This window comes from Pomacea canaliculata, linkage group LG1, assembly GCF_003073045.1.
Source record: "Pomacea canaliculata isolate SZHN2017 linkage group LG1, ASM307304v1, whole genome shotgun sequence".
Taxonomy (NCBI): Eukaryota; Metazoa; Mollusca; class Gastropoda; order Architaenioglossa; family Ampullariidae; genus Pomacea; species Pomacea canaliculata.
Window position 1 is genome coordinate 28,647,366 of NC_037590.1, and position 22,088 is coordinate 28,669,453.

The 22,088-nt window shown below is 35.4% G+C and overlaps 3 protein-coding genes across 7 annotated transcripts; 1 reads left to right on the forward strand and 2 right to left on the reverse strand.

The window, feature by feature from the left end:
• Positions 1 to 162: 162 nt before the first annotated feature.
• LOC112575290 (protein ecdysoneless homolog) lies at positions 163 to 14,210 on the reverse strand. Its single transcript, XM_025257033.1, is given in 15 exon segments — positions 163 to 6,221; positions 6,675 to 6,925; positions 7,166 to 7,231; positions 7,627 to 7,677; positions 7,680 to 7,814; positions 8,176 to 8,279; positions 8,525 to 8,610; positions 9,095 to 9,220; positions 9,459 to 9,587; positions 10,182 to 10,232; positions 10,737 to 10,878; positions 11,309 to 11,487; positions 11,802 to 11,889; positions 13,572 to 13,689; positions 13,957 to 14,210. Coding segments are annotated over 15 exon segments (2,148 nt in total). The 5' UTR covers positions 14,159 to 14,210; the 3' UTR covers positions 163 to 5,801.
• Positions 14,211 to 14,222: 12 nt separating this feature from the next.
• On the forward strand, positions 14,223 to 17,401 carry LOC112575277 (ragulator complex protein LAMTOR2-like). The gene is made up of 4 exons (XM_025257008.1): positions 14,223 to 14,380; positions 14,883 to 15,045; positions 16,016 to 16,105; positions 16,489 to 17,401. The coding sequence occupies exons 1-4, from the start codon at positions 14,313 to 14,315 to the stop codon at positions 16,543 to 16,545; spliced, it is 378 nt and encodes a 125-aa protein (XP_025112793.1). The 5' UTR covers positions 14,223 to 14,312; the 3' UTR covers positions 16,546 to 17,401.
• Positions 17,402 to 17,553: 152 nt separating this feature from the next.
• Positions 17,554 to 22,053, reverse strand: LOC112575233 (probable endonuclease 4). 5 transcript variants are annotated; one of them, XM_025256954.1, is made up of 8 exons: positions 21,908 to 22,053; positions 20,676 to 21,413; positions 20,252 to 20,388; positions 19,656 to 19,815; positions 19,132 to 19,227; positions 18,662 to 18,793; positions 18,186 to 18,290; positions 17,554 to 17,850 (listed from the first exon to the last, which is right to left on the reverse strand). In XM_025256954.1, exons 2-8 carry the CDS (start codon positions 21,379 to 21,381, stop codon positions 17,663 to 17,665), a joined length of 1,524 nt encoding a protein of 507 aa, XP_025112739.1. In that variant the 5' UTR covers positions 21,382 to 21,413; positions 21,908 to 22,053; the 3' UTR covers positions 17,554 to 17,662. The 5 variants fall into 5 exon arrangements, with proteins under 5 accessions (XP_025112739.1, XP_025112757.1, XP_025112748.1 ...); XM_025256972.1 differs by having other exon boundaries at positions 21,860 to 22,053; XM_025256963.1 differs by having other exon boundaries at positions 21,857 to 22,053.
• Between the last annotated feature and the right edge of the window lie 35 nt (positions 22,054 to 22,088).

A 22,088-nucleotide genomic window follows, 5' to 3' on the forward strand; every position in this document is an offset into this window, starting at 1 on the left:
CCATATAAGGTTAGCTAAGGTCTTGAAGATTTGTAAACACAACGGCACCTATTCTTAATTATTAACTATTTATCTGAATGAAAGAATTGTATGTTCTATACTAAAAAATTTACAAAAAAGAAAACACATTATTCAAGCAAAAGTACACTCAAACAAGTCATATTTAAAAGTTTGCATATTAATGTTTACTGGGTAATGATTTTCCCTTTCATCTCTGTTACCAAACAAAATGCCATAAGCTTCAATAAAAATAACCATTAACTTACTGTAAAGGTACAAGCTAATTTTTTTGTCAAGGAAACTTCTTCAGGTCTGAAGGGTTTTCAGGGGATGCAGCAAAAAAAAAAAAAAATCTTTTCTAACTAAAAGTATGAAATGGGGAGAGGCTATTATAACCCACAATCATATTTACCTTTAACAAAAGGTAAGAAATGCATTTGTAAGGCTTTTTGCCTGTAAGCTGTTACACTTCCTGCTTATCCACCCATTCTCCACCTCACACGCAAAGGCTGCGTACAAGTGCCTGCTGCTGATGGCTTTTGCAACATGTGACAAGAGTTGGTAAAAAGATGATTGTACAAGCTGCTGCCATTACAAATGTCACAACCTGCGTGGCTGAAAAATGCACATTTCCATGCCCATATTACTTCACACTGTAACAAGTCTTAGAAGAATAACTACTAAGCTGTGACATCCACATCTTAAAAGTACATGAAATGAACAATATACTGTTTCCAAAGGGTGGTGCTGCTATTTAAGAGCATCTACACTGTGTTTAAAATGCTTCAGGATTATGACAAAGGAACACTAAAACATTTCATTGCAACTTGAGGGGTTTGTTGCTGCTAGCATTAAAAAAAGATATATTTATATGAATGAAGTGGAGCTATATGAATCAGTCTCTGAAACTAAAGTCAGTGAGACTAAATCCTGATTTTCTTTTTTAAAGGGTAACTTTCTAGGACCAATCATTTTAAGAAGCAAGAAGACGTATATCTAAAGACACCAATTAGACCATTGTCAGGGTTACGCATCAAGAAAGAAAGAAAAAAAATCCTGATCTTTCCATTTCTGAAGAGGAATCCATAGACCTGTTTCTAAAGGAAAACTGAGAAGACAGCGACGATCATGGTGAAAAATAACATGGAGGTCACAGAACAACACGAGACATACTGTCCCAAATATGCACTTCTGAAAGACTGTCATTTTTAAAATACTGCTTTTGATCTTATTTAAACATGAGGGTAGTCAATAAAGAAGACAATAGTTGAAATCCCCCTCATAAAGCTCCCACAGACTTTTTTTCACAAAAATCTGTTAATGTAGACAGAACCTGCAACCTGATGGTGACCAAGGAGAAACAATTAAGAACAAATCACAGACATAAACAAAACCTTGACTAGAAGCAAAGGCGATGCCTGGAATGTCCTCTGAGACAGCAAAATGTCATAGCTGCTATGACTGAAGAAGCAGATCACAAGCAATGTTGATAGAGGATCATTATGAAATCTTAGATAATTATGATACATGCTGCCATCTTGTGCAGTTGCATAAACAAATCAAAAATTCTAGTATAAACATATTAGCATATATCTTCTTTGATTACCACCAGAGGCTTTATGCAGGGCCTGAGGCAAGGCCTGTCAAAGAATTAACATTTTGACAGAAAATGAGTGCTTTCATGTCACACAATTTACTTGTATGCTATGTTGGTCTTCTTTGTTTTTGACTTAATCCATAGTTTTTCTGCATGCCTTCGACCACATCTCCGGGGCAACACATTGCCTGACTTTGGTGTGTCAAACTGGCATGAGTCATTCATTTATTCATTTGTTGTGAAACCTTAAAGCCACTCTAAAGATTTAGGTATGCAAAGTTTACTTCATTTTGATTATGCAAGTTCACTGAATTGTAATTCTGCTGCAAAAACATTTAAGAAGCAAGCATTGAAATGTTTAAAAAAAACATACAACAGCTGCATATTCCTGCACCGGCAGATGTAAAGCAATCACAAATCAATGGTTATTTTGTAAGACATCCTCAACAATTAAGACATTTTGGAGTACCTAAAAGCTAGGCAATCAAAGAATCACAACCAAAGTAACATACAATAATACTGCCTTCTACATATATCTCTATGTACTTGATGCTACAAAACATCGAGCATATAAAGCATGCATACAAGAAAGTAAACTTTACAGTGAAAAATCTTTTACCAACATAAAGACTAAGAAATGTCTATGGTGAGTTTTGTTAGCATTACATTGGACATACATTTGTCTATTTTTGCAAAAGATGCTTTTTGTGAATAATGCTTTCCAATGTTTGGCAACATCATCTCAGTTATGAGCCACTCTCTGCAAACCAATTTGGGATACATACCACCGACCTGTTTGCACAACAATAGGTCCTCCCCAAAGCTCACAAAATAGGAATTCTCCCCACATACAAACACTTTCCAACACAAGGCACACATTCACAAAGTATTCTGCTAAAGCCATGATAGCACTCAGTTCGTTTAAAAAGCAGAAAGTGATGATGATGATGATGTAAACCTTAGCTGCTTATTCCAATCACCAAACACTCTGAATAGTGAAGTTCTGACGCCTGTTAATGTCAGAAATTAATACAGCAAAACACCTATAAAACTACTTTTGACTTCAAAAACAAGCATTAGCATTAATATTCTCTGATTTTACTTAATGACTAATTATTAAACAAGAGCCATATACTGCAAGAATTATTTGTATAAAGCATATTCAGCTAGCTTACCATTTTCTCTTTCCACTACCCACCAAAAAAAAAATGCAAATGGAGGTAGTAATTACTTCACAACATGTGAAATGACATAATACCAAAAAAAATGTTGCTTTTTTAAATCATCAGCAGCTGACAATGTACATTCACATTTTACCTTGGCATTTAGAATCAGGGTGATAGTGCAGTACAATCATACTTTAGACTTAAACATTCATATTGCATTAATTAAACAGTTTTGTAATAAGTCAGTCTTCCATCTGTTCATCAATGCATAAAAATGAGCCACTGAAGACTTATCACTCTTATCCACATGAACCACAAAAAAATTAGGACCTTAACTGCAATGTTGATGCAGGTCCCTTGACAAATGGCATATTCCTCACTGCTTCAACAAAAGTTTTAAAATCTGACAATGAATGCACCATCAAAATGTGGGTTGGGGAAAGTGGGGGGGGGGGAAGGAATAAGTGTTTTATGCCAAGCCAGCAACTAAGGCTACATGTATATCACGGCAAGGCAGCCAGCCCTGTAAATGAATGCCCCTTGCAGAGAAAGAACAGCGTGCCCGAGACAAGAGCTGAACCCAGGACAGACAACCTTCACTGTATTGGTGACAGGCGCTAACTGTTACGCCACCGGACCCCGTGGGTCAAACGTCCTTTCACAAATAAACACAACAGCAGATAAATGTTTGAAAAACCTGCATTCCAACAATGTTCAGCATTCCTTCTCTCCTATTCCCCACACCACCAATTTCCTTCTCTGTTAGCCATCTATTCATGTTCTATCTGGCAAAAGCTTAGATGTTCCAGTAACAGCGTATGATTCAGTTAAACAATGACTGATTCATTCATCATTTTGGGACAACAGATATACTGTATGTTTTGTGGGTGTTGCAACTAATTTATAAAGTCATTGTATTCTTTTCTTCTTTAAAACTGAACTGAATAATTGGTTGTCTGTCTGTGTACAAAGAGATTAGATGTTGGGTTGACAGTTTTAAATAATGTTTGATTAAACATTAATGGAATAGGACTTAAGATGAGGATTATTTTGTAAGGTTAATCAAACATGGTTGCATCAAAGTGTTCAGTATGAGTATCATTGGTGTAAAAGTTCTTGCCTTTCAATAAAGTAATTTTATGAAATTTTCAAGTAATGTAAACTCTTCAATTACTTTTACAAAGGCAAAGATTAGCATAAGTACAAATGCATTAATAAAAAATTCAATAAAAAATGCAAAAATCATTACACACAAGTACATTAAGTCATAACCTAGAACAGTTTTCATGGATTGCTCACTTTGTTCAGGTGATCCATCAAGTCTCAAAACTGGCACAAGACTACAGGCACATCTGTATACATTTGCACGTCTAAAGGCTGAACTGCCCATAGCTGATCAAATTCTAGATGTGAATACATTCACTTTCTTCTAAACATTTTAAAAATCAAACAACTTGATAATGGTAGCCATTTATCTGTATCAAAGAAAGTTGGGGGTTAAACAGCAATGTGATTCATGTAAACAGAATCTAAGAAGGTAGACTATTCACCATAAAGATTTTAATCTCAATTGCCCTATTCTACAAAATTTGGCGCTTATTAAGTCGTTTATGCCTTTCAGACATAAGGAATGTTTGAAAGTAACAAGTGAGTAAACAAAACTTAGTCATGGAACTTAAATGCAATTCATGTCCACAAAACTATATCAGCCAAGAATTCTTCTTGCAGCCTTTAATCAAGCTTAAAGACCAACCTGAATAGGTTAAGTTTTTTTGCAGATGTCACTAGATACAGATGATAAATCTAACCTGTAAATTTCAGCTTCCAAAACTGATCTATTAATTATCTGCTAGCTAAGTATGCAATTCGCACCTGCAATCGAGTGCTGCTAATAGTGTACAATATCACGCTGGTACATCATTCACAACATTGCCAGCTGTCAACAACAGAGTGACAGTTTGGACTATTAGGATGTTGAAAGTCTGCATTTGTCATGCTAAAGAGTTCAGAACCATGAAAAATGCAAAATGCAGACTGTCAGAGTCTGAATAATTCGAACGGTTGCTCATTCTCTCTCTGATTGGTGTTGGCCACTGGCAACCTTGTGAATGGTGCACTAGCATGACGTAGTACACTTTTACAGCACCCATTGATCACAGGTGCAAATTGTAGTGGATAATTAATAACAGATGGGTTTTGGAGGCTGAAATTTACAGGTTAGGTTTTTACTGTTTGTAACCTCTGATATCTGAAAACAACGCAAACCACTCAGGTTGATCTTTAAAGTTTTAGACCACTGCTAAAGTGGAAAAAAATACTTGTATGTAGGTCATGGAACTGCCAGATATTTAAAAAAAAAGATGATGAATCTTATAAAACGTTTGGAAAGAAACTTTATTTATTAAGATTATTGAGCTCTAAAGTAATTACTAATTTGTAATGGTCTGCTTGGGCAGGTGAGGTCAAGGGATTTACTTATTTACTTGCAGATGCAAGAAGCAGTTACTAATATTAAATGTGAAAGTTTTTCAAGGAATCTGCATTTGTTCCACATCTAAAGGATTTTGTGCAAAGTCATCAGAAAAACTGAGGATGTGAATTTGTCAAGTTGTAGCAACATTTGTGCAAGAATGGTTACTTTGTTACAATGTAAAAACACTAAGAAGACACATGCAAATCCATGCCCATTATCTAAACTGATGTTGCTCAACAGACAGACTAATGCAAAGAAGAAAATACTGATAACAGTGTGAGCTTAAAGAAACTTTTTATCACTTGTTTCATTTTTTGCTTTGTTTTGCTTTTATTTGCTTAGTCAATGGAATCTGGAACTCACTAAAAATCATAATCCACTATGGTGCAAAGATTGTTTCCAAAAACTACTAGTCACCTATAGAAATCAAATTCTGTCAAATCATACAGCTGTAGTCATTAGTGCTATTTATGGAATGAAATAGCTGTTGAAGATGAAGAGGGAACGTGCACTTATTTTTCATAAAATTACCACTGTCCAGTTTATTTCTTCTCTAATTTTAGAGTTACTTTTTTCCTTCATCTGGAGGTAATCGGATGCCCATGCTGTGTAAAATGTTAGAAGCTGGACCAGACAGACCTTGCTGAGCTTTGTATGACTCTAATGTGTTTTTGACAACATTCAGGTCAATGTTGACAGGTCTGAACTCATCATCCTCATCATCAATGTCCTTCTGAGCACTGCCTCCTCGGACTGCAATCTGGGAAGGCCTAGGAGGTGCTGGTGGGGCTTGAGTAGGTCTTCCAGAAGTGTGGAGTAGTTTGTCTGATGATCCACTTTGTTTGCTGGCACTTCCTGCTGACCTTTTGGTTCGAGGAGGTGGTTGTGGGTGAGCTGATGGTGGTGGAATGGGTGGGGCTTCTGTTGGTCTGCTGCTGGCTTTACCCTCTTTCTTTGGTTTTGGTTGGAATTTTCTTGGTGAAGGCTATTAAAAAAATATAATTGAACTGAAAAGTGTTATCTGTCTAAATACATGAGTGCATCAGAAATGAAAGTGAGAGAGAGGATAGCATTGGAAAGAGAGAACATGTTTGTGTGTGTCTGTGTGTGTTGCACAGATTTTTTGGGGGTTAGAAATTTAAGCAGATACACCCATGATTTAAATAGTCAACCAAGAAAATTTTATCAAAGAATTTTTTTTTTCTGAAACTGTCTTAACCGAAAATTAATTATGAAATATTTGCTAATTTGTATATTGTAAAAAATTGAAGCTGTATATGTCAAGGACAAATGAACATTACACAAAAAGAAATAGACGTTATGATCTCTGATTCTTGTACAGCTCAATTTTCTTTTCGTAATCCTTCTTAATGATATAACCAATTTAATAAATCTTCATTATTAAATATTTGCACTTATCAATTACTGGTCTGCTTACTCTGGGTGGTTCTGTCTCAAAGCTTTTCCCAAGATCAGTTCTTGCCAGCTCCCTATCCATGGCTTGCATGATGGCAGCTATTTCAGGGTCCTTTCTTTGTTTTGATGACTGGGATACACCTGGCCTGCAGCCTTTTGAGGCTGGACGTGTGCCTGGCATCTTGGTTGGAGAACCCAGATCCTCATCACTCTCCTCTTCCCAATCATACTCGCTCATGTCAGAGCTGGACTCATCTTCATCATCTTTGAATTCTGCAGGCAACAACAAGAGATTTTCTTAATCTTTGCATCAGTAACCAGATTACATCACTATGCTGCATACCTTAAAACTAAAAGTAAAGTAATATATTATACCACACCTTTCACTGAATATTTCATTCCTAGCAATAAAATGTTAGCCTCAGAAAGTTGACCATGAAAATAGAACTGACATATTATAGGATTATCAGCTGGCATCTAGGCCAGTCATTCAACATGGAAGACAGTACTCACCAAACATTTTTTGCATGGCATGAATAAATCCTGTACCATCAAATTCAATGTCTCCATCATCCCCATCTTTGACTGGACTGAAATTTCCAATAAAAATTTTGCTAATAGTATGGTCCAAGAAATTATGGGTGAAAACATAATGATTTTAACACAGGAATACTAATAGTCATAAATTCATATATATCTACAACTGGAAAGTCAAGCCATGTTTACAACTAATTTCTCATAAAACCCCAATGAGGCTGAAAGCCACACATTTAGGCAAACCATATAAAGTAAATGCAGCATTTTACAACACAAACTGTCTGAAAAGGTTACCGAAAAACAGGCCATATTATACCGAACTTGCCTCTGCCCTCCCCATAAAACAAAAGAACTTCACCCCAAATAGCAAAAATATAGATTGGGAGATAATTAAAAAAATAATCAATATCTTTTTACACTAGCCACAGTAATGTGACCTTGGTTTTGAAAAGTTTACCTTGGAAACTCTGCACCCTCAATATTGGAGACTTTTCTACAAAAGCAGTCATGCTCTCTGCCACTTTGTTTAAATCTAACACATCAGCATTTGTAGTTGCTTTGTGATTGCCTGCTGAATGAAGTATTTCATCCAGACCTTCAGGTGACAGCTCCAACCAGCTGTCATCTGGAAAACACATATTCTATAAAAAGTATTATCTATTTTTGTGTATGTCTAAGTTTGTATCACAAATTATAACCATAAAGTCTATGCTATAAGTAACCATGTTTAGCACAATGTGTACATAATATAAAGTAACATCTATTATGAACCAGACAGGGGGAGATCAGTCCACAGAGAGCCAGAGAGGCAGAGAAGCTGGCATGACATGGTCCCAACTGGAAAGGGACGCCCAGAACTGGGTCTGATGGCAGGGTGTGGTTGTGGCCCTGTGCTCCACTGGGGGCAAATAGGATCAAGAAGAATCTATTATGAACAACGTCTGAAAGCGTTATTTTATTTTAAAATATGATCACAATCATCTCACCATCTGGTTGAGGCAGAGATTTTTCATGAGCCTTCCAAACCCCAACGTCATGATTAAGGCCTTGCAGAAATTTTAATATTTCTCTAGCTGGTCTGGATTCACTCCTGAAACAATAATAGCTGTTTATTTGTTACGCTTTGACAGAAGCCGCAAGTTGCAGCATTAAAAGCTCTTATCTGGTTGAAGAACTAACCATTGGAGCCAAAGACCTAAGAAACTTCTGCTACGATTTTGGGTGAAGGCAGTAAATGCATTTTACAAAAAAAGTAACTGATATAAACCCATCATTTCATATCTATGACGTAACTGGGGGTTAGAGTGGAGGGGACAATATACCAATATTACTCACTTTTCAGATACAACAATTTGTGACTGATAAAATTTTTTCGCCTCATCAAAAAGCTGCTTATAGAGTTTGGAGCCTTCAATTTCTCCCTAGAGAAAAAAAAAAGCATGAAGAGAACACATTACAAGGACATGATTTTTTAAGCTTTTCATATGGTATTTTATGCAAATAAAAGAAATGTTCAGTAGTTAAAGATTGTGAAGAATTTACAGATAAAAACCAGTGAAGCAAGCAAATTAAATTCAAGAAATAGCTTCTCTAGAGTAGCCAACACTGTGCCCACAGGGCATGTTGATACCTGGCCTTTCTATAATATTGTGTGTGTTAGTATGTTTGTATCAAACAAGTATTTCATCATACTATTCAGTACCCTTGAAGTTGCTCTCAGTGTCAAAAAGGTTGGTGACCCTTGCTCTAGAAGCACAAGTGCTCTAAAATAGAACAAAAAAGAGGCCAAAAGATGCAGCCCTGAGAAAAAAAAAAGCTACCGAATTCCTTTTTAGCATGTGTCTCTTTCACTATCACTGCTATTCAAGTATCAATGTTTATTTATTGTAACATTCTATACCTCACCCTAAAATATCCCTTGTCCTTGAGAGATTTAAGGAACTGTGCAAATCTGTCAGAGGGAACTTCTACACCATTTGATGTTGGTCCACTACCTCCATGTTTGGCACACAAAATTTCAAGGCCATGGGCCTGGATGGAGGAAACATAGTAAGTACTGTGCAATAATACACAATAAAACATATTCAGTTCTTTTTTATCCTTGCCGATGGAAAAATGCACTTTATAACTTTTTAAAAATGTTTTACTTCTTCAGACTTTGTATAATATAAAGCAGAGCAGAAATCCTAATAACTGTCTGCAAAATTATGAGAAATAATGGCTCAATAATGGCACGGAAGAGTCAATATGTTGTTTTCTCCATACTCACCAGCTTCATGCCCAGGTCCTGTTCTGTGAACTTGGGATTCGAGGTGCTTGGTAACACCCAGCCACTGCGTTTGTCTGGCTGAAATTTCTGTTGAATGAGTTGTGCATACAGACAGCGGGTGAACTGTACCTGTTCAAGGCAGACAGTATACATTATAAAGAAATTAATTAAAAGCACATATGAACAAAACAGACATATCCAAAGCTCATATTCAATATTCACCAATGTAAAGCAAAGGGAAGACATATATAAAATGAGGAGGTGGTGTATCCGCACTAATTAGATATTAAACAAACAGTAAGTGAAATTTAGCTGTACACAAAGATGTTATACATGAAATGCAGAACATTTTTTTTTTAAATTAAAGAGCTAAAAAATATAGATTACATTAATATAAAAAAAATTAAATAATATAGAGACTCATATGATAGTAATATGTATAGCTTTTCAAAGAGACTTTCCTTCCTAAACTTCAATGCTTGTTAATTATGAAGCAAACAAATGGCACCTCCAGGAAAGCTGCAAGACAGTGAAGGCTGACAGATTCCTAATAACATCGAACACTGGTTTAGGTTACAAATCTAGGAGTAATACATATTACAAGAATACCATTTGTATAATAAAACCCAAACATTAAATTTTTATGTATTCTGATCTTATAACAGTGGAATAATGCATTCATACAAGATAAATTTCTTAACTTATTTTCTGAGAAAAACTTACTCTTGTTACAATCATATTTTCTGGCTTGAAATGATTCATGGTTCGGCAAACCTGGAACATTAGAATCAGGCAGTGTTCTTATAAGTTATAGTGTGTACCAGTTTTGGAAAATATATCAAGACTATGAGTAGGTAAAACATCAGAAAATGGTCAACAAAGGAAAAATACTCACAAAACAATCAAATAGAAAATCTCTATCAAACAGCCACAGATGTGAGAAATGCTACTGAAAGTGACCAGCTTGCAACATATGGAAAGAATACTAGAGCTTGAGAAAGCTGCAGTCAAACAAATTGCCACATGATAGAACTGTCCAAGATACAGAGGGTTTATAAACAAAAGGAAATGAAATGTTATGCATTAGTTAATTTTCAAGAGTTATCAAGCTTCTCTTTTCCAATCACCAGGAAATTATGCAATTAAAATATCTAAACTTAATAGCCTATTAATGTGGAATACAAATAAGATACATCTAATACATTTAGGCAAATATTATCAGGTAATTCTTTCAGAAAATATAGAACTTATTATTCCGATGGAATTCATAAAGCACACCTTCAATTCAAAGGGATCTCTGTAGTAAAATGCCCTGACAGCATCAGATACAAGACATGGGTATTCTTTCAGCAAGGCTGCCACACTCACGGGTACATACACATTTGTGTAGTGGGTGTTTTCTTTGATCTTTGCTGGAAAACTAAAATTTAAAAAAATAAAAACAACAAAGAAGTCGCTGAAGACAGAACTTAAGCTGGTTGATGGAACACTCATTGCATTACAAGAAACCCTTGATCAAAAAACAATATTCACTGCTCAGGATGAAAGAACATCTTAACATTCATTCATGTTCAGAGGTCTAGCTCCATTCAGCAACTCTCATACTTGATAAATTATAACTTGACAATTCTTCCTTGACATTAATATACACAAATTATAATGTAATATACAATTTTTGATTATGATTTAAACATGATTATGGTCAAGCTTTCCTGCCCATCTTATTCTTCATGTATTAGTAAGTCACTTTCAATCTGCATAGAGCTCTGCCACTTTTTAATTAGTAATACCCATTCCACTCTTAAAGCCTTAAGAAACAAAAGAAAGGAACCCCAGGAACAAAAACATACTGATCAATGCGTCTTCGCAAGGTTGTCTGCACCACTTGAGGAGCTACAGTGTTGAGACTGCTGTTATATATGATGTCCAGTGCCTCCTCCACAGAGGGTGTGAACAAAGGAAACTGTGTCACTTCAGTGGGTGTCTGGGGAATAGGGATAACATGCAGGTTGCCACCAAAGATGTACACCTGCAAAACAGGGATTAACCCAAAATTCAGAAACACATTGGAGAGCCATTTCTTCCTTCTTTTTTCCGCTCCTTTCACTGAAGAATAATTTGACTAAAAATAAACACACATACGAGAATAAGTTGATTAAAAAATAATGTAATCATTCCTATTTAATCTAATGCTTAACTTACCTAACAATGCATTTTGGTATTCTAAATTTAATTAATTAATATGAAACTAGTCATCATTATTTCAGAAAAAATAGACACATTAGAGATGGAGAAAAATTAGAAAATTAGATACAATTTAAATAAAAATAGTAGAATATTTACCCGACTTTCTGCAGTTTCTGGAGTCAGCCATTTAGGCAAGACATCTGCTGCTTCTATCAGCAAGAATTCCCCATCATTGTCATTTACCCTAGATTTTAAAAATATTTTAAATAATGGTTACTCAAATTAACATGCACAAACAGAGTACTACAATATGCACTGTATGTTTTGGTAAGGAGTGTACAACCCGTTTGCTTCCCATAGTTTGAGATCCAGATTAAAGTTTTATTTCAGATTATTAATTCTGCACATGTAACAAACTTTAGCTACCCACTTAAAATGTAAAAAGTTTTAAAAATAGAAAACAGATATTAAAAATGTAAGTCAATTCCAACAATCTACAATGGAAAGATGAAGAAAAAAGCCAGTTTACTAAAATCTGAAACAAATACAAAATGAGAAAAAAGAAAAACATGTTATTGGAGCATTTGAAACAAAAACACACGCACGCAAAAGAAGCACACTGTACTTTATGAACCCAATGTGCATTAACATGAACGGAGTTACTACAACCTTTTTGTCACTCTCATTGCCTATCAGAGAGCTTATTTCTTCTGTGCTGCTAAATGGGTCAGACGCAAAAAATATGCTGGCCAAATGCTGCTTGTCTCACAGGTGTAACTAATTCAGGCAGAAAAAGGTAACCATGCCTGTTACTTTCTCTGACTTTTTCTGCAATATTCTTTAGGACTGTAAGTGTAAGGCAACAGCCCTTTCCAAACTGTTAGCAGTGCCATGGTAGGCAGACTGACATATAGTGACTACCACACAATAATGGCAAGGAACTAACTGAAAAACAAATCATAACCTCAATAAAGTCTTTAAGAACTAAGAGATGCTAAGAAAGTGAACAAGCATACGATCATGAATATCACATCTGTCTTAAAACTGATATCAGCGAAACAAAACACCATACTCGCATGTGAAAGAGTGATCATATTGGGGTGGTTTGTGGTGAAGTGACTACTGAGTGTTGTGGGTTGGTATCTTAGCTCTATCTCTCTGGAGCCATAGTTATGTAGCAACGGTAAGTTGCTACCCTAGGGAAATAAAGAGAGTTCATGGACAAGCACATGGTAATAAAGCGGAGTCTAGACCCCAGAGATGTTGTTTTACCCCTGAATCCATAGTTATGAAGCAGAAGCAAATATGACCTAGGTTAAAGAAACATGAAGTAGTGTCTGAGGGTTCTGGACATTGACTTATAACTTTGGAAACAAACACTTTGCCTTAAGTTCCCGATTTTGCCCTAGGAAAACGTTTTACTCTAATAACTGTTTACACCTGTTTACAGGATGCCAGTCATTGTTTTTTTTTCTGGGTACTTTGATTTCCTCCACTTTGTGTGCATGTTTATGAAGATGCATTTGATAGTGTATGTAAAGCCCCTTGAGTCCCACTGGTGATGTGGAAAGGTACTAAATAAATGCATTCTAAATTAAATTAAACACTCCAGAGTCAATTTTAAAATACTTAATTATGTATTTCATAAAGTTAAAAAAAGTTAAGCTCTTTATTCTCTTGATGAAATAATTCTGCAGCACTGCTTGATCTCGACTTTTTCTAACAATACAGTCACTCACTTAATCACACAAATTTACAGCTCTGCTTGCTCACAATAACCAACTAAACACTACAAAGGTTAAAATCCATCGTCGTCTTAAAAAAAAAAAGTAAATTGTTATCAACAACATAAAAAAACCATTCTATTTCTGCGGTCCTCTGCTGGTTGATGTGTAATTGTTCTAAAAAAAATGTACATTCACTCACTTGATAACAAGGTCTGGAAAGTATTTGCTCAGTTCGAACAAAAGATATACTATAAACCATTCATCATCGATGTTGTCACCGAAGTTTGTCCGGCCATACAGGTGTGGAGGAATTCCACCTAAAAAACAAAAATACAAAACAAACTGTGTTATTCTTGAAAATGAAAACTTGACCTAAGCACATTTGACATGTGCCTAAAAATAGTGTAAAGCACGTCGAAAGTAAATAAAGACAGGGTCACAATCGATAAACGACGCGTATATAGTCAGTTAAGCAACCTTAAAATGTATTTCTTGATTTCTCAATCACAGCGGACAGACACGCGGTAGTGTCAATAAAATGGACCCATGATTTCCCAGAATTGACAAAGTCTTGGTCTTCGTACCTTTGTTGTGAACGGGGCGAAGAGAAAAACTCTCATTTTGCCAGATATAGCCAATCAAGACTGGCCCAAGATGGCCAATATAAGAATCACAGCACTTCTCTAAATAACGAGTTAATTCGATTCCATTAAGATGCTTTGGGATTCGAGGAAACAGCAAATATTCCAGCACGTCCTCTGGAAACCCGCGACTGATCTCCGCCATGCCTCAGGCTGTCTGCTCCAAATGGTTTATGCGGCGGTCCCATTTTACTTTTCTCCAATCAAGAGCGTCTTTACAATAAGCATCGCAGTCATGTGAGACCGGAAGTAGAGACTTGCTCGCATTTGCTTGTTTGTGTGCACTGTAGGTTAGAACAATGTTAAAACCTAAGGCGCTGACGCAGGTTTTGAGCCAGGCAAATACAGGAGGTGTGAATAATACTTTGTAAGTTTGTATGATGACGAATCTGAAAGGTAGAATATTTCTATTTTCCTAGTAACACAAAAAGAATACCTGCTTCTGATGTGTACTCTAATTTGTGTGTCTCCGAGAGAGAGGAGACTGCTTTCAGAGCTGTTCAATAATTGTTTAATTTATTATACTTCTGTGAAATTAGTATTCTGGTTTTTTTTTCAATATGGGTAAATTGGAAGTTTCTTTTGAGTAAGGGTACAAGTTACAGCTGTAGTAATTGTGGTTACTGTTGTATTAACAATCTAAACACATTTTAGAGATCTTATGGTGTTTCAGTAATGAATTATTCTCATGCCAAAATTATCAAAATAATTGCACGTATCTCAAACTGATTTTAATCTGAAGTTGAGACTTTTCTTGGTATAGTGAACATATTGCATGTAGATCTTATGTGAGTAGAATTATTATGTGATTTTGCAAAAAATTGTTTTCCATAGGAATATTTTTTTTTTTTCTGTTTCATGTGAATTAGATTGCTCAACAATGAAGGTGCTCTTCTGGCTTACTCCGGATTTGGTGACAGAGATGCATCAGTCACAGCAGCCATTGCAAGTAATATCTGGACAGCATACATGAGAAGTGGTCACCAAGTATTTGACAACAGCAAACTTGACTGTATTTTATTGGACTGCAAGGTTTGTATTATGTACAAGTTCAAATACAGTCCCATAAAATGATAAGGATTTTAATTGTGGTGGAATCCATAGAGCAGAGTGTACTATACTGTATAATGCTACTACAGGTCAGAACAGATTCAAATCAAAAGGCAAAAAGTGATGGTGCTGCTTTTTCCTCTTGCCACTAACAATATTATTTATAAATCACATTTCCCACTAACAATATTTGTAAATTACATCTCCTTATGTGAATACAAGCTCAATATGCTGCACACAAAGACCACATGAACCAACAGTCAACCATAAGCATAAACATCAGTAAACAAATATGACACCATAATTAAAAAAAGAAACCCTAAGTCCTAAATGCTGGGATGAGTGGGTAGTCCAGATTATGTAAGATATTTTTTAAAGATGTGTTTTGAGGGCATCAAATGTGGACACAGTTTGAAATAAAAACTTTATTTTCCTAATGCTAGAAACTGGCATCACATTAGTCAGCTGGTGATGCATCTGTGCATTGATTATAGTATTACGCTGTATTGTTCTTTCATCATGAAAGGTAGCCTTGGATGTTATAGGATGCTGCATGCACCTGCCAGCTCATCAGTTTATTTGCCAATAGAAGTGGTGATTTGGCAAAGAATAAGGTGGCTACACAGAAAAGAGTAGTTGTAGGAAAGGCACCAGAATAGATAAATATAAAAAAAGGCAAAAGGACAAGTGATCATTGCTGTAACCAACCACTACACCTGGTGATTACTCTACTTGGTCACACAAATTTTATGCATTTGGCAATAGATCAAGAATATGAATTTTATATTCCTTTTTGGATAGAAGGCAAGTCATCAGTGTACTGTAATGGTCAATGTCACATTTTAGGTATTTTAAATATGAAATTATTGTTCTTTGGTAGAATTTTTATATATTTTATGAGCATTATGATTTTCAACATGCAAAACTGTTGTTTGGTTTTTTCTTTTGACAGGATGGAAAAGTAGCTATAACAAAGGTTGCAAATCTACTGTTGTGTATCTGCAGCAAAGAATCTGTAGGCTTTGGTATGCTTAAAGCAAAGGTATGGTTGACCTTAGCAGCAACTTACAATAAAAGCTGTTGTGTTGAAGCAGTTTAAAAAGTTCTTGTTTTCCAAGAAATGTTTTTTGGTAAACAAAAGTTTACTTAGCATAAGTTTTTCTCATGTACCATGTTCCTGTATTACTACTATATAAAACGTTTTTGCATGTAATTGTAGCTGTTTTCCTATATTAAGTCAAGTGATAAATTTCTGCAGAAGAAAGCCTCATCAAATTAATTTGAAATACATGTATTAGCTTTCACCACCTTGGGTAATAAGCAGACTTAATTATACAGATTATTGGGGTTAGTTATAAAGAAATATTTGCTTGAAATGTTTTTCTATTTCATTATTGTCATGCATGTTTCAAATTCTGTGTTAAGGTTGAGGCTTTGGCTGAATATTTGGAGGGTCCTCTGTCCCAGGTTGCAGCATCTTGATACAAGTGGGATGCATTGATCCACGTGGAGCTTTATCATTGTTGTCATGTATTTTGCCTTTGTGCTCATCCTTGTTGCATGAATTAAGCATTTTTGTTTGGCTGAAAGATTAGTTTTAGATCACATCTATATAAAGGTGGTTGCTATTATTTTCTGATAACATATTAAGACAGGATGGGTCACATAAAAGAAGCCTGCCTCTGGTCTGTATTATTGTATATTAAGTGGCCCACCATGTATAAGTCAACTGGTCCTGATGGGGTAAAAGTGCATTGCCTGTCATGTAAGGGAATATATTACTTTGGGGGAGAAGCAATCTTTTCAATATTAAGATTTGTTTTATCAAAGTGATTATAAACTTGCGAAGTATCCATAGGAACATTATCAACAAGCAGAATAGATATTTTAAGATCTTCCCAACAAAAATGTTAAACATCATAGCAAGAAAACAAAACTAATTTTACAACAGCCTGTCAGCAGATACAAACGGACAATGACAAGGTGAGAGTAGGAGTTAACAACCTAGTTTCTTTCCTTTAGCAAAACTAATGTGAAGAAAAACAGGAGGATTACATTGCTTTGTGAGATTTTGTCATTCCTGGATTATAATATCCGAAACAGTGGTTTTGCATTTGATAGAAACTACTGGTCATTTCGTTTTTGCCTGTCTGATCCAGTGGTGCATGTTTTGTGTGATAATAGGGATGGATGCAGGAGTGCAAGAAGTGGTAATGCAGTATTTTACTGTTTGTAACTTTACTTTGTTGGTTATAAATAATGTAAAAAAAAATAATATTTAACTATGTCTAGAAAAAGATGCTCTGCATAAAAATGGAATAAAGTGATGAATCACTTATTAGTCTTTATTTTTTTACCATTCAATGATAGAAAAAGAACTAAGTTTTGAAAAACAATTGTGCTCTGAATCATTTTGAAATATAATTAGAAATATTTAAGCAGATCAAATACCAGTAGCAAAAATATTATGATAAATCTATTGTGTAAGTAAAACTTTGATAATCTTTGTGTGTACAAATCAAAACAACAAACACAAAGGCAATCAAAATAATTGATGTATGTGCCATGTCCCGGTTCTCTCTTTGATCATCTTTTCAGATCATTTGCAGGCAGAGGCTGCCATGTAGTTTAGAAGTTTTATTTCTTCACTGTAGTTGCCCCAAGGGGTTTCTAGGATCATTGGTATCCCATCAAATTTAGGGTCCACCATGAAGCGCTTAAAACCTTCAAGTCCAATTTTCCCTTTTCCAATATTTTCATGCCTGTCTAAGTGACAGCCCACAGCCCCTGAGAAATAAAATAAGCAATTTATGCATTTGTTAATTACAGAGCATCTCATAGTGAAAAAGATCATATTTCCAATAAACTCTTACATTTGCAACAGCAAGTAAGCAAAAGAAGCATATTGCAGACAACACAAAATCGAATTCAGAAGAACAATGCTCAAGAGCTGTACTATGGGAGACAACTATATTCAAACTTCCTTAAATAAAATTCATTGACATCAAAACTACTACATATGCTACTAATGTCAATGTGAAAAGAAAAGGGAAGTGTTCATAATGTACATCAGCTCTTTATTTGAAATTATCACTGAATTAAAAACAAAGAGTAAAGAGTACCTTTAGAGTCATTCAGATGCATGGCCTTGAGATATTTCATACCTACAATTCTGTCAAAGTCGCAAACAAATTGCGTGTATCCTTTCTCAGTTGATAGGTCAAACCCTTTACAAAAATAAAACACACACACAAAATCAAACCAAAAGCTACAGATTTTGACCAAATGGAGAAAATCCAGTGCAATCCAGAATTGCAATTTCATTAATGTTTCATTAACTAAAGAAAATGTTAAAATAAGTGTCATTTAATGATGCTGGTCTTAATTGGTTCTTCCATGTATTTTATCAATTGTCATTTCCCATGCATTTACAGTGAAATAACTGTAGAATACTGGTAACAGCTTATGCAAAATCATATTGGGTTTTGGGGTGGTGGTTGTAGTTTTTATATTACGAATTCATAGCTTTGAAATGATTATGCCCGCTGTAGTTAAGTCACAGTTCTTAGCTGTCATAGCGTTGGGGAAAATTTCTTACCAGCTGCAAATGCATGACATGTATCCAGACAGACTCCAATACGTGACTTGTCTTTAACCCTGTCAATGATGCCCCTCAGTTCCTCAAAATGACCACCAACTGTGTTGCCCTGGCAACTCATGTTTTCAATGACTGCATAAAGTTCAATAAAAATCAGAAACACTGAAATGCAAATATTCCAGCTATTGGTGATAGTTCATTGTTGTTATTACTAGCATTGTTCTAAATAAAATCTGTATTCCAGATGGAACTTAATGTTAGCCAGTCCAGTAAAATGATCAATAAAAGATCTCAACATAACTATGCCCCCCAAACCCTATTTTTAACGAACAAAAATGTATGTGTGGAGTACTTTATAAATGCTCGAAGAAATTTTTGCATAGATATGCTGTATATGGGGAAAAAAGCCTTAAATTTACAAAAATTAATTTAAACTTTCCTGGAGGACTAGAACCAAAAATAGCCTGCACCTGTTACTACAAACTTGGTCTGATCATGTGCCCAGTTGATGCAGTCTGCAATCTTATCAAGACAATCACCAACACTGATCTGCCCACACGTGGACCCTAAAATTTGAAAGAAATATAGTAATTTGGAAAACTCGCTATCTAGTTACCAGTAATCAGCACTTAATGAACAAAAGTCTGATGTTTTAATGAAAATCTATGAATTTAATGACTTTTTGAAAGTCCTGAGGATGCTCTATAGCCTGGCGATTAGTCTGGTTAGCTGTAGAGCAGGTTGCATGCAGGAGGCCCTTTCAGGCATTTGTCTGGAAAAAAAAAATTACTTCCTCACTCAACAAAAAGGGGGACTGCATTTATTATCAAGTCAACTATCTTCAGCCACTGCCTTCCCTATTGGTGCTCCAGACAAAATAAACCACTTACATTCACTGCCCTCAAGGCAAATGGACTATACCTTATGTTGTGAAAGTCCCAGTGAACAGCAACTCTCTCACAAACACATGTGTACATGATATAAGCAAACACACCTGGATGAAAATTGAAAAGTGTGAGACCCAGTGCTTCACACCTTTGAAGTTCATCCAGTAAAGCTTCCCGACTTTTCTCTAGTGTTTCTGGACTTGGAGATCCACAATTAAGAAGGTAGGATCCATGAGGCAGGATAGAACTGGGTGAAAAATTGTGCAGCTGAAATCAAACAAAGGAATCACACTTTGACATATCTATTACAGTTTGACAGAGTGCTTTACTCATGAAGTAGATTTTTCAAATATTCTGACACTATTTTAACCTCTTCTTGGAAGGTGTAATTAAATTTTTTGTGCACTCATTAATCAGTGATAAAATAACACCATCAAATATTTGGCTTCAAAGTAAAGACTTGTGTATTAATGAAAAAAAAGTAGTTTCAGACTTTCTGTTCTTTCATTATTTGGATTCTAACAAGCAACTAATTTCTCAGGGGAATAATACAATTATATAGTATATGATGTATGCACAAATCAATTATGTTTAAAAATGAAGAGTTTCAACAGCAAAAATTTGATATTTAAAAATACCTAATTTAGTGAAATTAGCATTTCTAAATAAATATATCCATTCTTGATTATGCATTTAAGCATACTGTGCATGCTTCCTTGAACTTTGCTGCTGCAACAGAGTCAAGTGGCTTTGCTGTCCAGGAACGCTGGGATTTAAGAAAAAGACCAAAGGCACGAGCACCCATAGACACTGCCTCTTCAACTGCTTTATGAAGACCACCTGATTATATAAAAAATATGAACATGTATACACAACATGCCAAGTGTTTTCTTCTCTCCATCACCAATTGAGGTCTTAATTGTTCTCTTCCACTCTTGAACGTACTCAGATATGCTTGAAAAGATGCCTTGTCACAGTTGATAAAAGAATTATAACTGTTTTTCATTAGTTTACGTCTGGGCCAATGAAACAGCAATTCAAGCTATTAAATTATTCTATTATAGCAGATATTGATTCATCTATGTTCATAGTATCAACATATTTGACATGACTGTAATGTGTATTACCTGCAATGGAACAATGGGCTCCAATCAGTTTGCCAGGTATGTGAGAGTTGGCAACAGACTCACTCTCAAAATCAAGGCAACCTTCGGCCAATGCTCTTTCCTTTTTGATATTTGTCTTGGTGTCAAGTAGAAAATCATGCTTGTCATTCTGGCACTCTTCAAATTTTGTTTTCTTAGAATTAACCCCTCTTCTCTTTCCTTCTTTACTTTGAGAATAACCCTCATCTTGTGATAATCTGACTATTGAAGCTTTTAAAACTCTTTTCGCTTTTGTATCTCTCTCCAATGTCTTGTTTTCTTCTCTGATCCTTGCTGCATGTATTAGTCTTTTCCTTCTCAGTCGAGTCATTGGTTTACCACTTTCACCAAGCAATACCTTACATGAATCATCAAAAGATAATCCCTTCTGTTGCACACTAATTGCATCTTCTTCATCCTTACATGCAGACATTGACTTACTTTGCACAGCTGATTTCTTCCTCTTGGGACTCAAGGATTTTTCCTTTTTTCGATTTTGAATAAAAGTTTTCCCATTCTGTGCTCTCATGTTCACATCTTCATTTCTGATTTTGAAATTCTGTAATGAATCACCATTAGATCTATGGCAATTACTATCTGCTTGCTTTTTATTCAGTCTGATTTTCTTAAGCTTAGCAGATGTTTTCTTGGATTCCAATGGCTCACTTGTGGGGGAAGTTTTACTCATTGCTGGTAACTGCGCTGCTTTGGCATCACAATCTGAAACCAAATGATATAACTCACGAATGCACGCAATGAAATAACCTGAAATTAATGCAAGTTTCCAAAAGTACTTTTACTTTTTGTAAAGGTATGTTTCTACAGTACTGTTCGAACCATTGAAGTTCCCTCATGAACCTATATATATATGTGATCATCAAATGCTAATAACTAATGTATAATTACAAAACGCACATTCACTTTGCTATACACATTTTAGTTATTATAGCATTGATATTTCCCCATACATTTCATTAAACATTTAAATCTATTTGCAAAGGACAAAAAGTTGTTATGCCATTAAGCATTACAGTATTTTAATGAAAAAACGAAGAAAACCGAATTTCAACGGTTCTGACCACCTATTAGTAACAATTAACTTTGCTAGCTGCCTGGCATTACTACAGGCTGTACTATAAGACGACTAAAAATCGTAAGTGCACCACTATCTGCATAAGGCCTTGGGCACGGCAGTCAGTATTAGTGTAAATTACACGCGCTTGGTGTTTGGTTTAGCTTGCCCGATAAAAAGTGCGCGAAACCTAAAGGGAAATAATAAGTACATGTATTTGAGTGTTGTCTCCTCTTAGAGGAGATGCACCACGAACGTCGTGTGCACTTAGATCTTGGAATGATTAGTCTTCGAGTCTTCCCATTTAGATTTACCCCATGCTT

Coding starts and splice junctions, on each gene's coding strand:
- LOC112575277 (XM_025257008.1), top strand. CDS start 14,313: ATGTTAAAACCTAAGGCGCTGACGCAGGTTTTGAGCCAGGCAAATACA. Junction 15,046..16,015: donor GTATTTTATTGGACTGCAAG/GTTTGTATTATG, acceptor TTCTTTTGACAG/GATGGAAAAGTAGCTATAAC. Junction 16,106..16,488: donor TTGGTATGCTTAAAGCAAAG/GTATGGTTGACC, acceptor TTCTGTGTTAAG/GTTGAGGCTTTGGCTGAATA.
- LOC112575233 (XM_025256954.1), bottom strand. CDS start 21,381: ATGAGTAAAACTTCCCCCACAAGTGAGCCATTGGAATCCAAGAAAACA. Junction 18,794..19,131: donor GACCAAGTTTGTAGTAACAG/GTGCAGGCTATT, acceptor AACTTTATGCAG/TCATTGAAAACATGAGTTGC. Junction 17,851..18,185: donor GCATCTGAATGACTCTAAAG/GTACTCTTTACT, acceptor TTTATTTCTCAG/GGGCTGTGGGCTGTCACTTA.